The 20,876-nt window shown below is 34.0% G+C and overlaps 1 protein-coding gene across 4 annotated transcripts in view; it reads right to left on the reverse strand.

Moving 5' to 3' along the window:
* Positions 1 to 11,259: 11,259 nt before the first annotated feature.
* The window catches only part of JMY (junction mediating and regulatory protein, p53 cofactor), an 85,740-nt gene continuing 76,123 nt past the window's right edge, over positions 11,260 to 20,876 (reverse strand). Inside the window, exons 8-11 of one of the 4 annotated variants that reach the window (XR_006353275.1) lie at positions 19,326 to 19,421; positions 17,493 to 18,090; positions 14,368 to 15,650; positions 11,260 to 11,654 (exon numbers count right to left, since the gene is read on the reverse strand). Coding sequence is in view for 3 of the 4 variants with exons in the window: in XM_043966960.1 (XP_043822895.1) it covers positions 15,343 to 15,650; positions 17,493 to 18,090; positions 19,326 to 19,421 (1,002 nt within the window). In the remaining variant the exon portion in view is untranslated. The remainder of the gene's footprint in view (positions 11,655 to 14,367; positions 15,651 to 17,492; positions 18,091 to 19,325; positions 19,422 to 20,876) is intronic. The other 3 variants (XM_043966983.1, XM_043966960.1, XM_043966973.1) reach the window with 3 other exon arrangements.

A 20,876-nucleotide genomic window follows, 5' to 3' on the forward strand; every position in this document is an offset into this window, starting at 1 on the left:
ACATTTGGGGCACAAATCCTGCCAGAGATATTTTATTGATTAAATTATTCTAATTTTAAGCATCTCTGCTGAGGGAAAAAATTGAAAGGGACAGAAATCCATCCAGCCTTTGAAAATCTTTCTGACACAAGACATTTCTACTCACAAATTTATGATATGCCAAAACAAAGGTCAAAATTTCACTATAAGGTAAAACAAGGTTATAGCATTCAAGTGAAAGTTCATTGAATAGCATTGATTAATTAAACATCATAGTCATCATTTGGCGCACCATTTAAAATGAATTTTCTAAAGCCATTCAACCTCTCTTTAACCACTCCCTCTAATGAGTGTCTTTTCTATCCTGTCAAAGGTTATATTAACCTATCAGATTGGCAGAGTTGATAAAAAAAGGAAAAATCACAAATGTTGGAGGGGCTGTGGGGAAATGGATATATTAATGTACTGTTGATGAAGCTACTAATTGGTCCGGCCATTCTTGAAAGCAGTTTGGAACTATGACCATAAAGTTACTGTATCAAGCATACTCTTTGATCCAGTAATGCCTCTATTATGCTTAAAGAGAGAAAAAGAAAAGGAAAAGGACTTATATGTACAAAAATATTTAAAATAGCTTTTTTTCATAGTGACAAAGAACTGGAAACTGGGTTCAGGGTGGAGGTGCCTGACTATTGAGGAATGTCTGAACAAATTATGGCATATGAATATAATAGAATACTATTGTGCCCTAAGAATGACAAAAGGATTTGGAGACACCTGGGAAGGCTTTTGAAATGAGCAGAATCAAAAGAATATAATTTAAATAATAACAACATAGTAAAGACAAACATCTTTGAAAGACCAAAGAATTGATTAGCAGTGACCAATCATGATTCCAGAGGGCTGGTAATCTGACATTCACCTCCTGACATAGATGTGATGGATTCAAGATGAAGAATGAGATATACTTTTTAGGACATGGACAATATGAGGATTTGTTTTCCTTGAATGTGTATATTTGTTACAAGGATTTTGGTTTTTCTTCTTAGTTGAGGGGTGAGGAGAGAAAATAAGTGCTGGTAGTGATTTGGAACATGTTTTCACATGATCATTTGTAGTTTGCAAATTGTTTAAAAACTATATTCAACAAATTTTTGGAGAATTACTGTTGGTGTTATGTATTTGGTCTATTCTCTGTACAGTCTTGATACCAGACTATGGGAGGTTTGATGCAAATGTTTTGGACCACTCTATTTCTGTCATTTTATTAATGCAAAAGCATTTTAATTTTACATGGTCTGAATTTTCTGTTCTTTTATAATCTCATCTATCATTTGTTTAGTCAATTCTCCTCAAAGCAATAGTTGCAAATGGTGCCTGTTCTAATTTTCTTCTAATTTTTTCATGGTGTGATCTTTTCTCTTCACATCACATATCTATTTTAAACTTATTGTGGTATGTTGTGTAAAATGGTGGCTTAAATCCTAATTCTTATCCAACTTCATTTTTGTCTCATCAAAAAGGGCATCCAGCCTCCAGTAATTTATGTTCTTAGGCTTATTAATCGGATGATTTTGCTTACCTCTATTTCTTGCTTATTTAGTCTATTCCACTGATCTACTTTTGTGTTTTAATCAATACCAAATAGTTTTGCTTTGTAATGGAGCTTGGAGTCTGTTGCTATATGCCCTCATATTTTTCCTTATAATTTCTCTTGATACTTAGGAAAAACACATCTCACTAATTTGACATACTAAAACTGTAAATTGTAAATTGTACATTGCCATTTTTCACTTTGGTATATAGCACAACCATGAACACCTAATCTCTTCCTACTTAATTTAAATGTCAAATACTGTGGTGGTGGTGGTGTGTGTGTGTGTGTGTGTGGGGGGGGGTTCTAACTCCTGGATATTTTTATGCATTTTGTGGTCATTTTGAATAGAAAATGTTACCAACCAACAAGTGGTTAAGTACTCACATACCAGGCAGTGTATTAGGCACTGGGCATAGGGACAAAAATGAAGCGGTCCTCTCCAAACATGTCCATTGAAGTGTGTGTGTATAATTATAAAGTAAATACAAGGTAATTTGGCAAAGGGACTAGGCACTGGAGAGATCAGGAAAGGCCTCATTGTGGATGACACCTGAGATGAGCATTGAAGGAAAACTATTAGATTAGTGAATTGATGAAGTGTGCTCCAGACATGAAAGATAACCAGGGAGGAAGTCACCAAGACAAGAAATGGACCATTATGTGTAAGGAAAAGTTAGTTTGCTTGGATGACAGAATGTGCAAAGGGGAGGAATTTATAAGACTGGAAAGATAGTTTGGAGTCAAATTGTTAAAATACCTTAAATACCAAGGAGTTTGTACTGGATTCTAAAGTAGGTAGCCACTGCAATTTATAATGTAGACAAGCAAAGTCTGAGGTCTGTGCTTTAGGCAAATCACTTGGGTAGCTATATAGAAGATGGCTTGATCCTAATTTTTTCTGACCTTGTTAGTACTGCAAAGAAATACTATTGATTCTTGTGGATTGATTTTGCAATCTATAACCTCGTTGCAAATATCTTCATTTCTATGCTATTTCTCTAGGGTTTTCTAAGCATAATCCTATCATCTGCAAATTGAGATAGTTTTGTCTCCTGTTTATACTTTTGATACTTCTATTGCTATAGCTAAGGTTATATTAATGAAAAGGGGAATCCTTGCTTTTTTTGGGATATGGGGAAGTTTCTACTATTTCTCCATTGCAAACAATAGTGTATCTTGGTTTTTAATGTTTTTGATTCTATAAAAAATGGGATTTTCATGCCTTTTTTAGGGTTTTTAAGAATTTTTTCAAAAGCCTTTTCTACACCTAGTGAAATGTGATTTTTGTAATTTTTGCAGTTTAATTTTGCTAATTGTTTTCACTATAGGTGAGTCAATAAACATTAAATGCCTACTATTTGCCAAATACTGTGCTAAGCATTAGTGGTGGGGGAACGATCTTTGCACCCCTGTACAAATCTGATTTAATTATAATTATTTTTGGATTGTAATTCTGATTTACAAAAAAAGGGAAAGGAATAAGCACTTATATTTTATTTGATTCTTAAAATATCCCTGGTAGGTAGGTGTCATGATGCCCATTTTACAGTTGAGTAAACTGAGGAAGATTGATTTGCCTAGTCATGGCCAGTAAATTTCTGAGGCAGGATTTTGTCTTCCTGACTATAGGCTCAGGGCTCTATCTACTGCAACATTATTCATTACTGAAGTTAGTCTATGGTTCTGGTTGGTACTTTATCTCCTAAAAGTGGTGTACTTGCCTCTTATTTTGGAGAATAGCAGTAGCTTATTAATTGCTCTTTAAATGATAGAAACCAATGGAAAATCTATTTGATTCAAAAATTTTTCTTTGGCAATTTATGGATTTGCCCCCTTGCCCCCAATTACTAGGTTAAGACCATTTCGCATTGTTTGGTCATTTTTATTTTTGTGGATACTCATCAATTTCTTTTCAATAGCCTCAGTATCCCTTCCTCTTCCCCTTTCAGTCATTCCATGTAATAGTTATTTTTCAAATAAGAAAAAAAAAATCACAACTGATACATGTACATTTTCCCCACACTTTTTCAGTGTAACACTTGTGGCCCACCCACCTTCTATCTCTCATATTCAAGTCCTGTTGACCTTTATGTTACATTCACTTTTTTTTGGTGTGTAGCTGTTCTTTCCATCTACACTGTTGTAGTTCTTAGATGTTTTCTTGGCTCTGCTTATTCTGTATCAGTTCATGGAGCTCTTTCCATGGTTCTGCATTTATCACACACATTTCTTACAGCACAGTAATAGTCTATTCATTCATGTAGCAGAATGTTTAGCCATTCCTCAACTGATGAGCATCTACTGTTTCCAATTCTTAGTTATCACAGTGCTGCTAGAACTATTTTGTTGTATATAGGAACTTGGAATATAAACCCAGTAATGGAATCACTGGTTCAGAGGGTTTAGGCATTTTTGTCACATTTGCATAATTCCAAATTGCTTTCCAAAACGCTTTGCTATTTCACAGCTCCACCAATTATGTATTACCATGCCTATCATCTCACAACCCTTCCAATGCTATTGCCATTTTTTGTCATCTTTGGTAATATGCAAAGTGTGGTAAAACCTCAGGTTGTTTTGATTTGCATTTCTTTTATCCTGATTTGGAGCATTTGTGGGTTTGAATACTGTACTTTGCAATTATCTCTTGGAGAATGGCTATTAGCTACACACACACATACTTTATATACCAAACCGTTATCAGAGAAACAATATTTTTTTTCTATTGTGAATTTACATTTTTTCATTTTATGTTGACTTTTTTTTTTAAAGCAGCTTTTGGTTTTATCCAGTTTCATGACATATAATTGATTTTTTACTTTTAAAATTTTCATTATCAGTTTGATATTTTTCCTAGAGGTATAAATTTTCCTCGGAGGATTACTATATGTGCATCCCAAATGTTTTGCCATACTGTTTCAATGTAATATTTAACACTATTATCTATAATTTATAGTTTCTTTTACCCAATTGTTATTCAGTGTCATTAGTCTGTATTTTGTCTACATTTTTTGCTCTAATTTCCTTTATGCATTAGTAATTTTATTGCATTACCGTCTGTAAATGATTTTATCTACCTTTTGCATTTGATTAATCTTTATGAAAGTACTGTGGGATGCTGAACAATGTATATTTACTTCCTTAAGTGGATTCCCATTAGTACATAGCTACATGAAGCCTAAATCTTTTCTTTCTCCTTCCACAAAATCAAACTGTGGACTCTGATATCGAGGGCCAGGTTTTCTCCAGTGGGCCACGTGAATTACATTAATTGAAATGGAAAATAAAATAAGCTGGCTAGCAAGACATCACATAACATTCAGTAACCCAAAGTAACTAATGCTCAGTAGAAGATTAGGCAAAAACCTTTTCTATTCATCTCCAACAGGTCAAACCCCGAGATCATTTGTTATGTTTTGGACGCTGGCATAAAAACAAGTTGTTTCTTTGTCAAAAAGGTAATACATGGGGCAGCTAGATGGCGCAGTGGATAGAGCACTGGCCCTGGAGTCAGGAGTACCCGAGTTCAAATTTGGCCTCAGACACTTAACACTTACTAGCTGTGTGACCCTGGGCAAGTCACTTAACCCCAATTGCCTCACTAAAAAAAAAAAAAAAAAGGTAATACAACCTAAAATCTATTTACCTTCACAATGCTACTTTGCAGACCTGTTTTAAAAATCCAACTACACTTAAGATTCAACTCAGGAGAGCTAGAATTGCCTGGTTTCCTCATTTTGCTAAATTTTTCCTGCTTTCTTAGTAAGTTTCTCAGGGACTATTGCTCTGGAACAGAAATAGGACAAGCAGCAATGTATAAGAGGGGAGGGACACTATAGTGCTGAATGCTGGAAGAGATAACCCAAAGGTATGGGCTTCATGAAGAGAACAGGAGAGCAAAAGATTAGAAATCTGTGAATGAAGTGGACAATCCACTTAAGCTGACTTTCATCTGTGGAATCTAGTTGAAGTTTTTTCTTACTGTTTGTTACATTAATTTTTAGGTTTTCCTTGGGAAGTAGTTTTACATCAGAAGATAGGAAACTAGAATTCCTCTCATTCTCATTACAAAATGGTAGTCATTAAAGTAGATTTCTAAAAATTATTTAAGACAATCATATCATTTGAAAGCAGTTGGAGATTAATTTTAGCTAATTTTTTTCCAAATCCATACTAATAACATAATCACATTTCCTTATTAAAAGTGGGATCTAGCACTTTTATCTTCAAAAGTTTAAAACCCACCAAGCTAGCCAGCTTTCCCCCCACTAGAAGATAAAACATTTCCACAAAACATTATTGCCACACCTTAAAACAAGAAGGCTTCCTTTTTTGTTTTGTATTAAGTTATATGACCTAGTAATGACTACTACATTAAGTGAAATTCAACACAACTTCTGGTTTTATCACTGCTAAAATGTCTTGATTAACTGGGAGAAATCACAAGATTATCCCCTACCTACCCCCTCAAGAATCTACAGTTAAAATCAGTGCCTCTGGTCTTGTGTATGCTTTCAATTAATGAGAATGTTTTACCACAAACTTTGAAGGAAAAGTAAGAAAGAAAATTAAATTCTACAGCATGCTTGAAAAGTAAGATTTACATAAATGATCCATTCCACCTAAAATGAAAATCACAAATATGCAGAAATCATTTCTGAGTGAGCAAAATCAAATAATTCAAATAAATATCCTTTATTAAAGAAAAAAAAAGGAATATTGTTAAGCACCAAAACTGTATGTTGTTACATTGCATGTACAAGAAAAGTGATTGCAGTACTTGGTGTAGAATATTTTAACTCTGAAGTCATGAGTGTAAAAAACATGAAATAAAAAGCAATACAATAATTACATTGCAGAAAAGTTGCACTAAAGAAAAAGAAAAAGGCAACAGTTGAAACAATTATTGGAGATTTCATAGTATTGCTCTAAATGCTTGCTTAGTTTTTTACTTTACACTTTGTTACTTAATACTTTAGAACATTGAATATTATTTAGTATTGTAAATTTGCAAGAATTGGCATTTACAATACAATGTGCATTTAAAATGTCCACTCAAATGCAACTGTTAAGGAACTTCTTAAAGCCAAGCACAATGTGCTAGTGTTTTTATTTTTATTTTTATAATATTGCACAAAGCTAGTGAAGGTGGATCAGTTTGTCATTAGAATTTTCATTTATCCAGACAGGCTGAAAAATGTCAGTTTAATTAACCCTAATGAGCTGCAATCATGCAAAATGATCTGTAGCTTTCTATTCTTCATAAACTGAATATTGTGGTTTTCAAACTTGGCAAGACATACAGTACAATGAGGCTGTGGAGATACTGTCAAAGGTAAAGAAGTCGTTGTGTGGGTCAAATTGTCTATCCCGCCTGCTTCATAAATAGGGGAAAAATACCACTTCATGATTAAAGTGACTTCTTAAAATGAGAAGATCTTGTGAGGAGTCAGAATAGCAGTTGTACCCTTTACCATTCAACCAGGGATAATTAACATGCAGGTCTTCAAAAAAGTAACAAACCCTTTGTTTTGTGTGTGAGGATCATACCTTCTGAACAAATTATGTGTGTATTTTTTTTCCCTGTTACTCAGGACAACCTTCTCCACTGTTAACTAGAACCACTACTGCCTTCCCCCCCCCCCCCCAAATCTACTGTATATATTGTGGAACCACAAATTTGCTAAGGGCTCCTCACTGTCAAAATCAGAGATATTTTCTGTAATTCCACACCACAGAAGCACTGTTGGAGGGAAGTACATTTGTTCAGTGAATTTGGAATTCCTCAAAGCCAATGATAAAGGATTTGTTTTGTTAGATTGGAATCACAGTTCTACAAGTGCCAAGGTGTAAACATTGTGGGTCAAATTTAGGAATTTGGAATGAACAGACCTTTAAAAATAACTCAATAGACAAGACAAATAACATTTATATATATATGCATGCATGCACATGAGTGCATACACACACAACACACATATATATAAACATGTATAAAAATCAATCCAGAAAGTATACTGGCATCTCCCTCCCACCTTTAAAAACCTCTAAACGTTTACATACATGACAGTTTAGGCAGCAATATAAACTCATTTTGTAGGAAAACTTCTTAAATTATACTATATTTATAGGCTAGAAAATATCCATTGCTTCTTTTACAGAGCAACTAGTTAGCAGTGACATTGGTCAGTGTGCTTTAGATAGAGAGCACTTTGCAAGAAAGTTCAAAATGTAACTACCGTATTTGGCAGTAGTTCTAAATAAATGCAATGTGCTCCAACAGTAAGGTGCTTCCACTTTTACCTCTTCTTTCTAAAATCACCCTCACTGCTTTGTAACACATCAATTTTCGAATGCTATGTGTACAGTTTTTTCTTTCGTGCTTTTGGGAATTTATCAGAAATAACAGAATAATATATTAAAAAGAAAATAAAATCTGTTTAAAATGAATAGAGCCTTATAAATTATAATCTTCTTAATTCAGTGCAACAAAGAGAACAAGGGTTAACAACAATTAAGCTTATGGTTCTTATCAATTGGTTGCATTTCAATAATGCACCTGTCAGAGTTCTGAAATAGTTTACCAAATGAAAAACATGTTAAAGGCAAAATGGCTCTTTACAAAGAACCATGTAAAATATATGAAATCCCAAATCCCTGATATTGCCTCTAAGGACACAAGTTCTTTACAAGTAAATAGCTGATGATGATGGTGGTGGTGGTGGTGTGTTGTGTTTTAGATTATAAAACTCTAAAACAGGGTTTTGTGTTTTATAAAAACAAAATCACAACCAGAAAACCTCTCCCCTACGCTAAAAGAAAGCTATCTTCAGCTTATGCAAACATAACAAATGACTAAAATGATTTTAAAATACAATTTTATGGATATGTATAAAAACTTTTGTTGATTTTATTTCAAATCAGATATTGTCCTTTCATTTTGGCTTACTTTCCTTTCATTTATGAGTATGAATTCTTAGAATCTGTGCTGGCAGCAGTAATGCTCCTCTTGTCTTAAAACTGTGTTTTATAGTAAATGGCCTCATACATCCCACCCCCTAGGTGATCTAGTATCACTCAGCTTGTTAATAAACAAGTGGATGCTTTCTGATACATAAAAGTAAAATAAATGGTTATAATTTCATGTATTATGAAATAATATACTGTGCAGTGTATTATAGTAAGGACTAAGAGTCTCTTTTCAAAATGCACTTTATAAAAACATTTCTGCTCCAAAGGTTTAGGGGATGGAACTGGGACTTAATTGTTTTTCTATTACTCACATGCTCATTAAGTCTGCAGGGATATGTCAAACAAGCAAGATAACAATCTTTGTAAAGCCTCCTAAGTCAGGCATTTCTCCATACTGTGACAGCACCACCAAGATTCTGCAGCATTAGGAATACTTTTTCTATACACTGTACATGGCTATATATACAAGTTCAGTTCTATTAATAGGAAAAATATGTGAAACTGACTCTCAGGGAACTGTAAAGTTAATCTTTTAACACCCCAAAGACAATACATATTTGCTTCCCTATTTAAAAACATGGCAGTTTGGACTGAGATTGTATATTAACTTCTAATTCTCATTATGGAAACATGATAAATTAACAGTAATAAAACTGTTTGAATCAGGTTTAATTGGAGAGAAATAAATCAGACAACTTTTTCAATATAACAAATGGTTATTAAAATTTTTATAAATATAGCTACAATATACATACAAGGCCAGTATAATGAGTCTATATTTTAATGGGGGATGGGTACTAAGGAAAGAATATAATCTTATTTAACTTTGTTCAGATCTGAAATTTTATGTTAAAAAAACCATAAATTATATTAGTAATTGGTGGAGTGAATCAGTCATCTTGCCATTGGAAATTAACTCAATATAAACAATGTAGTCTTGCTGTGACACTGCCATTAGGGAAATAGCAATGGAAACTTTTAATTAAGACTGCCTTATAATGAAGTGCTTGTAGTACTTGAATGTGGTGGAAGACAGATCTTCCTTAAGTCAACTTCTGAAACATGTGAAATAAGCCCACAATGAGGTGCCACGAACATATTGCTCTTAATTTAAAAAGGGCCTGTTATTGGTTTATCTATTTATAAATAAGAAAACAGGCTAGGAAGACCTAGGGTCAGAAAACTTGTATCCAAAGGAATAGCTGAGAGGAGTACTTTGTTTTTTTTAATGTATTGTTTACAAAGCTTCTAGCTTTAAAAATGAAAACATTATCACTAAATGCAAACTTTTTTAAAATTAAAAAGCAAATTTTACTTTTGTTTCACTGTCGTGCAATACTTCTTTGTTTAAAGATTCTAACATAACTAAATTTCATATATTAAATTGGTATTACTAATCTGCCTAAATAATATATGAATCTGTAAAATGTTGCCTGAATAAAAAGAATGCCACTTTGGAAAAAGGCTGCTGCTCACAAGCACTTTCCAAATAGTTCTTTAAACTCTCCAACAAACAACACTTGGCAGTATCAATACTTAAATAGACAAGTTATTTTTTTTTTAAGCCAAGACATCTGAACAGCCTAAGACTTAGGACCTTTGCAGGGCATCTTGCTGACTCTCCGTGTCTCCCAATTGTTTGAAAAGAAATGGGGTTGATAGTATGGTATTACCATTTTTTTTTTCATTCATTAACACATGAGTAGCAGTGCATACATACTGGGACTTTTACTATAACACTAAAGGTCTTATAGGACTGAATTTTGTGAGGCCCCTTTCTTACAGCAATAGTTAATTCTTTTTGTATAGGGTCCAAGATAGATACCCCTTATTATAGAGTAAGATTGTACTCAAGTGTTCTACCTAGTTTAAATAGACTTTAGATAAATTTGTGTTTAGTCAAATTGAGATGTTTTAACTATTCACAACTGTGAATAACCTTTTAGTATTCTGGTACGGTAAAAAAAAAAATAATAAATTACCTACAAACTACTACTAGTCTTCAGTTGTGATTGTTTTTCAGAGTGTCAATGGAGAAGATTACTCAACAAAGTTTTACTTAGAGGGCTGAAAGTTAGTGAACTGTCAGTTGAAGAGGCTATGTATTTTGGGGTTTTTTGGATATGTCACTGTGGAGCACTTTGTTTTTAAACTGTGGAGCACAAAACCTGATTTATATAGTATACAGATTAAAGTACTGGGTCCCCATTATGTAATCTTCATGTGATTCCAAATAGAAATTTCATGAGTTACAGTTATCAAGTAACAGTTTAAACAGAAAGAGTAAAAAGAATTTGAAGTCCTATCAAATTACAAAGTATTGCTTCTCATAACAAAGTTGCACATAAAATTCAAACTACTATAAACTTAGAATTATGAAGAGCTATTTTAAAGCACATGGAAAGTTTTACTTCAAAAAACATACAAAGTGTAAGACTCTGGCTTTCTAAAAATGTGCCGTGTTAAGTGTATTATGTCATCGTAAATAAATATTAATATATGTATCTCCATGATTACTCTACGTCTCTATTTAGATGTCACTTCACATCTATATGCAAATTCTTTTGGAGATGAACAATTATGGAAGTTTGGGGTTATTTTCCATCTGAATTTCTTATAAATGCCTGTCATAGGAACTAGGGTAAACTAGGACTTTGCTTTTTTAAAAAAGACGTTTTAACTGCTTGTGGAATAAACTGATGTGAAAGAAGCTGTATTTCTCAGTGCACTGAAGGGCAGATTTCATAGCAGTCCTGATACAACTCACAGTAGATGTTCATCAATGCCACAGCATTCTTCTAACTTTAACTGGCCACTCTATTGATGTAAATGAAAAAAGTGCTTTGAAAAAAAAGTGGGAGGGTATCCTAGAGACATTCTCTTTGTTAAGATTCCATCCACTGCACATCTAAAATTCACTTTAACCTCTCTGTGCTGGGATGGATAGAATCAGGAAGATGGCCTAGGAAATAGCTTCCCTTTTCACACACTGAATTAATGCAGGTTAGACTGCACCATCAAAATGCTTACAAATTTCCCCCAAAGGAGTAGGAAGATAATCTTCAACTGTGGGCATTATTTTTCCTCTCAGTGGCTGTTAAGTCACCTGTTTCAAAAACAAAAACAAAATCATGTTAAAAAAGAACCTGTTAAAGGCAATGCTTTAACTGTAGAATGTTACATTTATTATTAAATGTGGTCACTGTGATGGGTATTTTTGCTTAACTGTTCTTTGTTGTGAAGGACTGAACCGATTTAGAGATTATTTCCAGAAATTACTGTGATCAAATGAAAATTTTCTTTTGACGTATGGGACAGAGCTTTTTTTGTGTGTCTGACTTGAAAAACAGTCACTTATCTGTACCATGTAACTGGAGACTGCAAAGGTCAAAGATTTAGAACAGAAACAGACCTTTTTAAAGGGTCATCTAAGCCAAACCCTGATTTTATAGAGGAGGAAATTGAAGCTTTTAGGTTAAATGACTTAACCAAGGTAGCATGGATGGTAAAAGGATTGAAACCCAGGTCCTCTGACTTCAAATCCAGTATTCTTTCCACTATACCATCCTGCCTCCTTGTGGACAGGTAGTGAAAAGATACATTTAAAAAAAATAAAAATAAATTTGAAACATAGGACGAATGTTTTTAAAGCCTTAGTAATACATTTAAATAAGGCTCATTTTTTTTCCATATGTAGTCAGTGTTCTGTGTGTCAGGGGTACAACCAAAATATGCAATCAAATGGTCTAAATGACAATATTTACTGTCAAGCTTCCCCATGTAAGTATACTGGGATTAATCCATAACATTGGCTTTAAGGGTGAAATGATGTGTTAAGTCCATCATTTGAATTGTTCTATCCAAATTTTTTAACAAGCCAAGACCCCCAATACTCCAGCAAGTTATATTTCCTTTAAACTGCTTATCAGCTCTATTATATAAATATTATAAAAAAAATCACTTTCTTAAGTGATTTTTGTATGTCTTAGCACAAACCTTAGACTGTCAGGTCTTTGAGGAAAAGTACCATCTCATTAATGTGCTTCCTTCCTTTAAAGGGCCTAGGACAATGCACACAACTAGCAGAAAGCAGATTTTTTTTTTGAGGGGGAGAAAAAAATTAATAAAAGAAATTAAATGAAGCCAAGTTAAAGTACCTTTTATAAATTTCTTAATTATGTATATATAGTACTTATCTAAAAATTATGAATGACTTTGAAATTCAATCTTTAAAAATAAAGCAAAGACAAAATTTCTATGGCTTTATCCATCCTTGCTACTCAAAAAGTAGGAATTATATAAATTACTTTAGGCCTTAAACTAAGTCTTGTTGTTTTCCTCATCCATAAAATGATGGGATTGCATTAAGTCTTTTTTAGTGCTAAACTTCTAAGTATTCAAATACAAATTACCAAAAAGAAACTCAATCACCCATTTGCTTGAGAAGCAACAAGGTTAGTGGTAAACAATGTGAAGTCAGAGGAGCTAGGTTCAAGCCGGGCAGTGCCATTATGTGACCATAAGCATGTCAATGAACTTCTGGGCCTTAATTTATTCCTTTGTAAAATGGAGATAATTAATAGCGACTCTTGATATGTTTGTTGTGAGGCTCAAATAGGAATTTATATACAGTCAATAATTGAGGGCACAGTTGACTAAAATTACTTAAAAATGACAGAACTGGCAAAAAGGCAGATAAAGTAACAATCAGTTAATTCAGCTGTCTGGAGAATTTTTGGAGATCATTCCACTAAAACCAAAAATAATTTCCTGACTTGCCTTGCTGAAAATTTCATTTTTAGGAAGTAGAAGACATGACTTGTAAAACTATTTTGGGGTTAGTTGGTGAAGGGGAAGTTATCGACTAGATATTTGGAAGACATGTTATCTTAGAGCTTCGAAAAACAAAGTCCTTTCTGTTCATCACTGAGAGAGAGAGGAGAATGATATGACTGTACAATTTTGATGAAAAGATAGATGCCACAGTCTGAGACTAAAAACTCTTAAAGACTAAATTCTCAAGACAAAATGACAAATACTTCTAGTAACAAATAAAAAATCTCCAGAGATTGACTTCACTACCTGAAGAGGACTTTGTAAAAATCAAAGATGAATGGAAAAGTAGCAAGGCCCTATAAGAATAGCATCAGGATGACTAAAGTCCAGAAAATGATGAACAAGATAATGATAGTGCACAGCAGAGGCAAATGAAGATACCTAACTTCTATTTTTGTTTTCTCAATTAAGTGTGAATTTAATATTTTTTTTTTTGGTGGGGCAATGAGGATTAAGTGACTTGCCCAGGATCACACAGCTAGTAAGTGTCAAGTGTGTGGGTCTGGATTTGAACTCAGGTCCTCCTGGATCCAGAGCTGGTACTTTATCCACTGCGCCCCACCTAGCTGCCCCCAAAAGTCAATTTAAGATTAGAGTGGATAGAACAAAAATGTTTCAGAGGGCAGGGAGGTATAGGAAAAGGGCACTGAATTTCTAAGTACTAGGATTTAGACTTATGAAACCACAACCTCTCAAAGTTTCAATGTCCTCATCTATCAAATGAGGGTTCTGAACTAGATGAACTTTGAATTCCTTTCAAGCTCTCAATCTGAGATATTATGAGCTCAAGATAATATGGAATTAAAATCCTAAGTGTTAAGAATATCTAATTGCTCTAAGTGAATTTAAATCACTTGATACAGCCCCAACCAATTATAGCTTGGAGTATTTCAAGAACGTATTTCGCTAAGTTGCTGTTGATGATCATGGAGAATGGGGGAGATGTATTTAGCTTTTCTTATCAAAATGTTTAGAGGACTAACCTAGATGTGTTACCACCATCATTATTATGGATCAACATCCATTTGGAGTAGGGAGTGTCTCTAACGTTGGGCTAGAAGGCTCTGTGGTTGGTCCTGTTCTGGTCAACATTTTTAATCAAAGTGCTAGATAAAGACAAAGGCATAGCACCTATTATATTTGTGAATAGGAAGTGGCTAAAAACCAAACAACCAATCAGCTATTAAAAAAATGTTAATAAGACCAAATAAAATGCATGGGGCTATATTACTATTTTAAACATGAGATAATTTCCTTTCTTAATTTTAGCTGTTATTTGTGGTTCAACTCATAATAACACCTCCCTACTACTACCACCACCACAAAAAGAGAAATCCTTAGGTGAATTTCTTAACATGTTTTCTATTGGCAATTATCAAGTAATTTGCTATACTGCCTACAAATCTGTGTGAAAAATACAGAAGCAACTATTATTAGCTTGTTTCCATGACCTAGGCAAGATATACTATTAGAAAAGTGACTCCTTGGGAGGGTAATGTTAAAAGTTCATTGCGTATAGAATGCCCTTTTTTTTTTCTGATTTGAGATTATTTAGCCTGAAATAGTGACTGTCAATTTCTTCAAGTCAGAAACACTGAAAAATTGGAAAAAAAAAAGTCCACATTTAGAATGTGCTGATGACTTAATCTGTAAGTTTGTTTCACTTTTATAAGGTATATTACCAAGGAAACAGCTGTACTGTAGGGATCATTCAACCTCTGTTAGAAAGAGGTGTTTAGATCTCAAAAACTTACTTCTCTGATGCACTGATTTAAGGAATGCATAAATGTAAAAAGTTTTATTATTCATGACACAATGTTGTGAGAAAGTGGTAAACAATATAATTAACCCAAATTATAACCCAATTTGAATCACCCTTATCCCTGCCCCCAAATAAAGAAAGAAAGAAAAAAAAAACAACTGAAAATGTTTTTGACAAAGACAGGACCATTTACATGTTAGTTTTCCCAATCTGTGCAAGGCAAACTCTCTTCTTCATCCTCAGATTCTGGTGAAGCTTCTTTAATTCTTCGAAGTGCTTCATGAATGCTACGTGTTAGTGGGTCTGTATCAGGCAAAAGTGTGAAGGACTCTCTCAAAACTTCCTTCTGTACCTTCTTCAGTTTCACCCCTTTCCTTATCTGTGCCAAGATGTTATTACTATCATCTTCATCAGGAAAAGGAGGCAGAGTTCGTTGTTCAACCTTTTTCAGATGAAAACTACCACGTTTCAAAGAAGCCAGTACTTCATCCATTGGTGAACTCACTTTTGGTAAGCAAAAACAAAATAAACAATTAGAATTTTCATAGTGAAATTTTGTAATCACTAGAACTAGACAGTGAAAACAGTATAAGTTTGACCATTTGGTCTATTCACACAATTTCTACTAAAGAGCTGCTCCTAGTAACTTGCATAGGAAAAATACAAATTCTACTTTGATTTGTCTGTGCATTGGTATTCTCATATCTGATAAGTAAAAGAATTAAGATTAGGGAACTGTTGTCTTTAAAGACATAAAGTGTGATTATGCCCTAATGGTGTCCAACACATTCTTAAGACAAAAGTTCACCTTCTTAAAAATCTTTGAAGTTTATAAAAATATTTTCCTGGGGACAATCCTAACCTAATGTGGACAATGTAAATGGTATTATCTCCCTTTTACAGATAAGAAAACTGAGGTCTAGAGAAGTTTAATGACTTGCCCAAGTGAGGGTTAGGGTGAGGCTCAAATTCAGGTCAGGTGATTTTAAGAGCGATGTCCTTTTCATTATACCACTGATGGCTCAAGAAGAGAATAGTGACTTTTCACAGCTCTCCCTTAAATACAATTCAGTGTAAGTTACTCCCCACCCCAATGTCAAGGTCCTCTTTGAGAACGAAGGACAAATAACATGACTTCTTGTAACTGCCTAAAAATACCACTTTTTTCAGGTTGTAATTTTTGTTCCTAACAGGTTTAAGGGCAAAACACAATTGCCACCTATAACTCAAACTCTTCACCTATAAAGAATCAAATTCTCTCTCTCCTTTTAACCAAAGAACTATTTAAGAGTTTAAAAGATCACCCTTTAAAATTAAAGTATAGATTTATTGCAGCTAAAGTTTATTCTGATTAGAGCTCTTTTAAAAATGTCCCTCTTAATTTTTCCTATGAGTGCAGTTGGCATTCCAGCCATACTTTGCAACTATGGGCAAGGGACATCTAAGGGAAAAAGAACTGGGCACTAAAAGTATAAATGTTGGGGACAATGGCTTCAAGTAAGCCAGATGTCAAGCCCATGTGTGATCTAATGAAACCTTTATTTTACAGAAAGGGAAAGTGTCGAGCTGCTTTCTAAGCTTGAAATAGCCCCAACATCTAGATTTTGACTAAACTGAACAAATAATAATTACTTTTTGCTCAGTTTAGTGACTGATATTCTTTAACTTAGATAATTTACATGCTCAATTCTAATCTAGATTTCTTATTGTATCTTCCTAAATGGTGTAAGCTTCTTATATATATTTTTAATGTCTCATAGAACTTACACACTGTAAACATTTCAAAAATTCTTGCTATCAATTGATCTAAGATACTTCAAAACTCTCATTCGTAAACATCCATTATTTCTCTAGTTACTATACCTATTATCAGTTCTTACCAAACTTATCCTAAGTAAGATCTCTTCCTCTGATGATCATGCTAAAATAACTATTTTCCATTCCCATATTACTCAAGAATCACTAATCCCTTTCATGAAAAGGAGAAAAATGGAGAACTGTTAATGGCAGTATGCAATTCCTAAATTTCATGAAATCTGACATAAGGTTTAAAAAATAAAAAGCTTTATGAGGAACTATGAAATAAAAGTGCAATAGGTATACTTCACTTTAAATAAAAGTTTAACTATACTTTTATTGAAAATTACGTCTTCAGGGGCAGCTAGGTGGCACAGTGGATAAAGCACTGACTTTGGATTCAGGAAGGCCTGAGTTCAAATCCAGCCTCAGACACTTGACACTAGCTGTGTGACCCTGGGCAAGTCACTTAACCCTCACTGCCCCGCAAAAAAAAAAAAAAAAGAAAAGAAAAGAAAAGAAAAGAAAAGAAAAGAAAAAGAAAATTACCTCTTCTCCGTTGCAAACCTTCAGCAGTTTTTTTAAGTTTCTTCCTGGCACTAACCAGCTGATTACTGTCAAAGAAATGTGCTGTGGGGGCACTGGCAGACTTTGGGATTCTCTTCTCTTCACCTTCCACTTTAGAAAGGCCTTTCTCCAGGGACTCTGTGGGACCGTCCTTAGAAGTAGGTAGAGGGGGTGGGGGTGGCGGGGGCGGTGGTGGGGGTGGTGGAGGAGGAGTTGGAGGAAGAGGTGGTGGGAGTGGGACAACAGTAACAGTACCTGGTATCAGGTCATTATCAGTAAGAAGTGGAAGAGGTGTAACATGAGGCAGTTCAGAGGTAACACCACTGGGAGGTAACGAAGTAGCTTCAAGTTGTGCTAATGAAGGCTCTTCAAGCTGTGCCAGTCTCTGGGGTTCCTTGGTTTGTAAAGATTTAAGCACCTCTTTTCCTCGTTCCCCCTCTTCAGTTTTCTCTTCTGTCCTTAGGGTTATTGGTAGGGACTGAGACTGATCTACACCAGACACTGGGCTAACAACACTTTTTCTCCTTGCATGAGCTAGACGAAGTCGTGTTGACTTAAGTATGACTTGTCCAGGGTACCGCTAAAGGAAAACAGTTAAATTGGTTAAATCATGTAAAAGAAAAAATGCTTGCAGATATATTGTTATGTAACTTAAAATTCTGATATTATTGTTATATTTTCCTGCAAAAGTTGCTCTTGAGACAACCAGAACAAAAGTTGTATGACATACAGCAGACTTTATCACTGAAAACCCAGGCAATCAGAATCTGATACATCTTACTAACATGTGCCACTATAATTCCTTTACTAAGGACTTACCTTACCAAGAATCAGTCAGACTGAGCTTGTTTACTCAAATTTCCATTGTAAATAATTACCCATTTAAAATGTGAAGATATGAAGAGTAAAGAGATGCATAATTTGTTCACTTATATTAATTAGCCAACAAAGAATTATTTTTAGTCCCATTAACATATTCTTCATATGAAAACTTTAAAAATGGAGTTGTTTTTTTGTTTTGTTTTGTTTTTTTAAAAGAAAAGAATGTCTGAAGTTAAAGAGCTCTGATTACATTACAGTTTATTGGATCCTTGCTATGCAAATAGGATACGATTTATATTTTTATTGGATTAACCATATTGGAATCTTTTTATATGACCTGATAAGGTGATAGCCTGGGTTGTAAGAATTTCTAGTCACTCAACTACTAAAAAGACTATTAGAAGAAAATTTCACTTATAATGTAGTTCTGTAACACAGACCCCACTAAGGCTCAAGAGTATTTAAAACTGATAACTAAGTCAGTAGGCTTTTAGTTATTTTCACAGACAGATTTTTCAATCACTGAGACAGCCATTCCACTGTGTTTTAGTGTGGCTAAAAAAGATGCATCAAATTAGTATCTCTGGGATCCTACCCATTGGTGCATACCAAAATTAACTAGCAAAACCTGGCACTTGGATGTACAGTATCTAACAGGACTGCAAGGAAGTGAGGCTTATCAGAGCAGCCAGGTCATTTCCTTGCCCTCCTGCTGAACCTGGCAAATAGCAGTAGAACAATGTTAAAGTGAGAACAAGAGGACTGAAGACTTGGTTTTAATAGTTTAATAGTCAGATAAATATTAACTCTAAAAACAAGCAGGGAAAAGATTATACCTTTACAATCAAAATATAGTTAAATTTATATAGTTAAATTTCACTTGTAATTTTCTAAACATTTAAAGAATCAAGTATACAGAAATCCTAGAAGTATGTATACAATTTTCTTTGCATTCTTATAATAAACTGTAAATGAATGTATTTTATATATTACCTGCTTAAATGTGCGAAGTCTGTCTAGTGTCTTCTGTCTTTCTTGGCTAACCCAGGTGCTTTTTCTTTCTTCTTCATCTTGTAACTTTTCTCTTTTCTAATAAAGAACCATAAAACATCAATTAAAAGACATCTCTATTCATATTTATCATTAATAGTAAAATCAGAGGGAAAAAAACTCCCAATCAGAAAGGGAATTGTACACAAAGTGATTACTAAGCGCTTTAAGCTAATAGTCTGCCAACCCAAGTGTCCCTTTTAAATATAGAAAATCAAGTCAGTAATTTAGACAGTTCCTAAAAGCATAGAATTTTGATAAACTACCAACTTGATTTGTCAATCCAAGTGGAAGTCATCTTAAATACTTTAAAAAAAAAGAATATGCCACATGAAGTTTTCTGCAGATTAGCTGTCACAGGTGGTACAATAATTTTCAGCAAAACTGAATATATCTGCAAAAAATGCTGCCAACTATATGTTGATAATAAGCCAATGGATGCATGTGGTGGTGCCGGAATAAAATTTTTTGTAAGGGTGATTTTTTGGAGAATTTTTTCCTAAGAATTTTAAATTTCATGCTGACTGAATTTGGAATTAGAATGGTACACACACACACAAAGAGCTCATTATTTTTCTCTCCAAACTTCAACCCTCTTTGAAACTATTTTCTTTCTAATGATGGCATACTTTTCTTTCACTAGCCTGTAAAATATAAGTCCAAAGATAAGTCCATAATTATTCCGATTTCCCTTGAAGAAATCTTTAAGACTCTCAGTCATTGCCTGCTTAAGTTCCTGTTTTCTAGTTCTACATTCCCTCAGCGAGTGTCCTTGTTTATCACAGTAACAGCACACCTTAGAGTTTTTTTTGCTGACCTTAAAAATCACTCAGGAGCCTAATGAACAACCTAATAGGTTTTACAATAGACTTTGTGAAGCGGCTAGGCAATTTACAAGACTGGACCCACTAGATTCAAAGGACTCCTATAGTGTGCTTATTTAACACATTTGTCCACCAATCCTTGACAGAAATCCGCAAATATTTTATAACACAGTGTCCAGGCTGGAAAGATATGGCTATAGAAAAGATTAAAGAAGTTGCCACCTCTATCTTTGAGGCAAATGAAGAAAGTAGGGCTAAGCAGAGCATTCTGGCACCAGCGCTTGCAGATCAGGCATCTAAAGGTCAGCACAAAAACAAAAGAATACTTAGGAAACCTCTTGATTTTTTGCTTTGACTTTTTCTTTTTGACTCAATTTTGTAAGCTGAATGAATTTCAAGTATATACCATTCAACTCTGATGACTTCAAGAATCTATCACCTGGACTGGACTAAGGATAATGCAATCATTACAACTAAAGATATAGGTGGGGCCATTAAGCCTCAGAAGCTGAAGCTATCACAATTTTCTTTTTTGAAAGAACCATGGGTTTAATGAGTGTTTATGGGATTATGTTAATAATAAAAACAAACACACAAAACCCCAAACAAAGGGTAATTGAACCCTATGGCTTGGTTTGTAAGGCAATCAATAAACATATTGAGTCTCACT

The sequence above is a fragment of the Dromiciops gliroides genome, chromosome 1 (assembly GCF_019393635.1).
Source record: "Dromiciops gliroides isolate mDroGli1 chromosome 1, mDroGli1.pri, whole genome shotgun sequence".
Taxonomy (NCBI): Eukaryota; Metazoa; Chordata; class Mammalia; order Microbiotheria; family Microbiotheriidae; genus Dromiciops; species Dromiciops gliroides.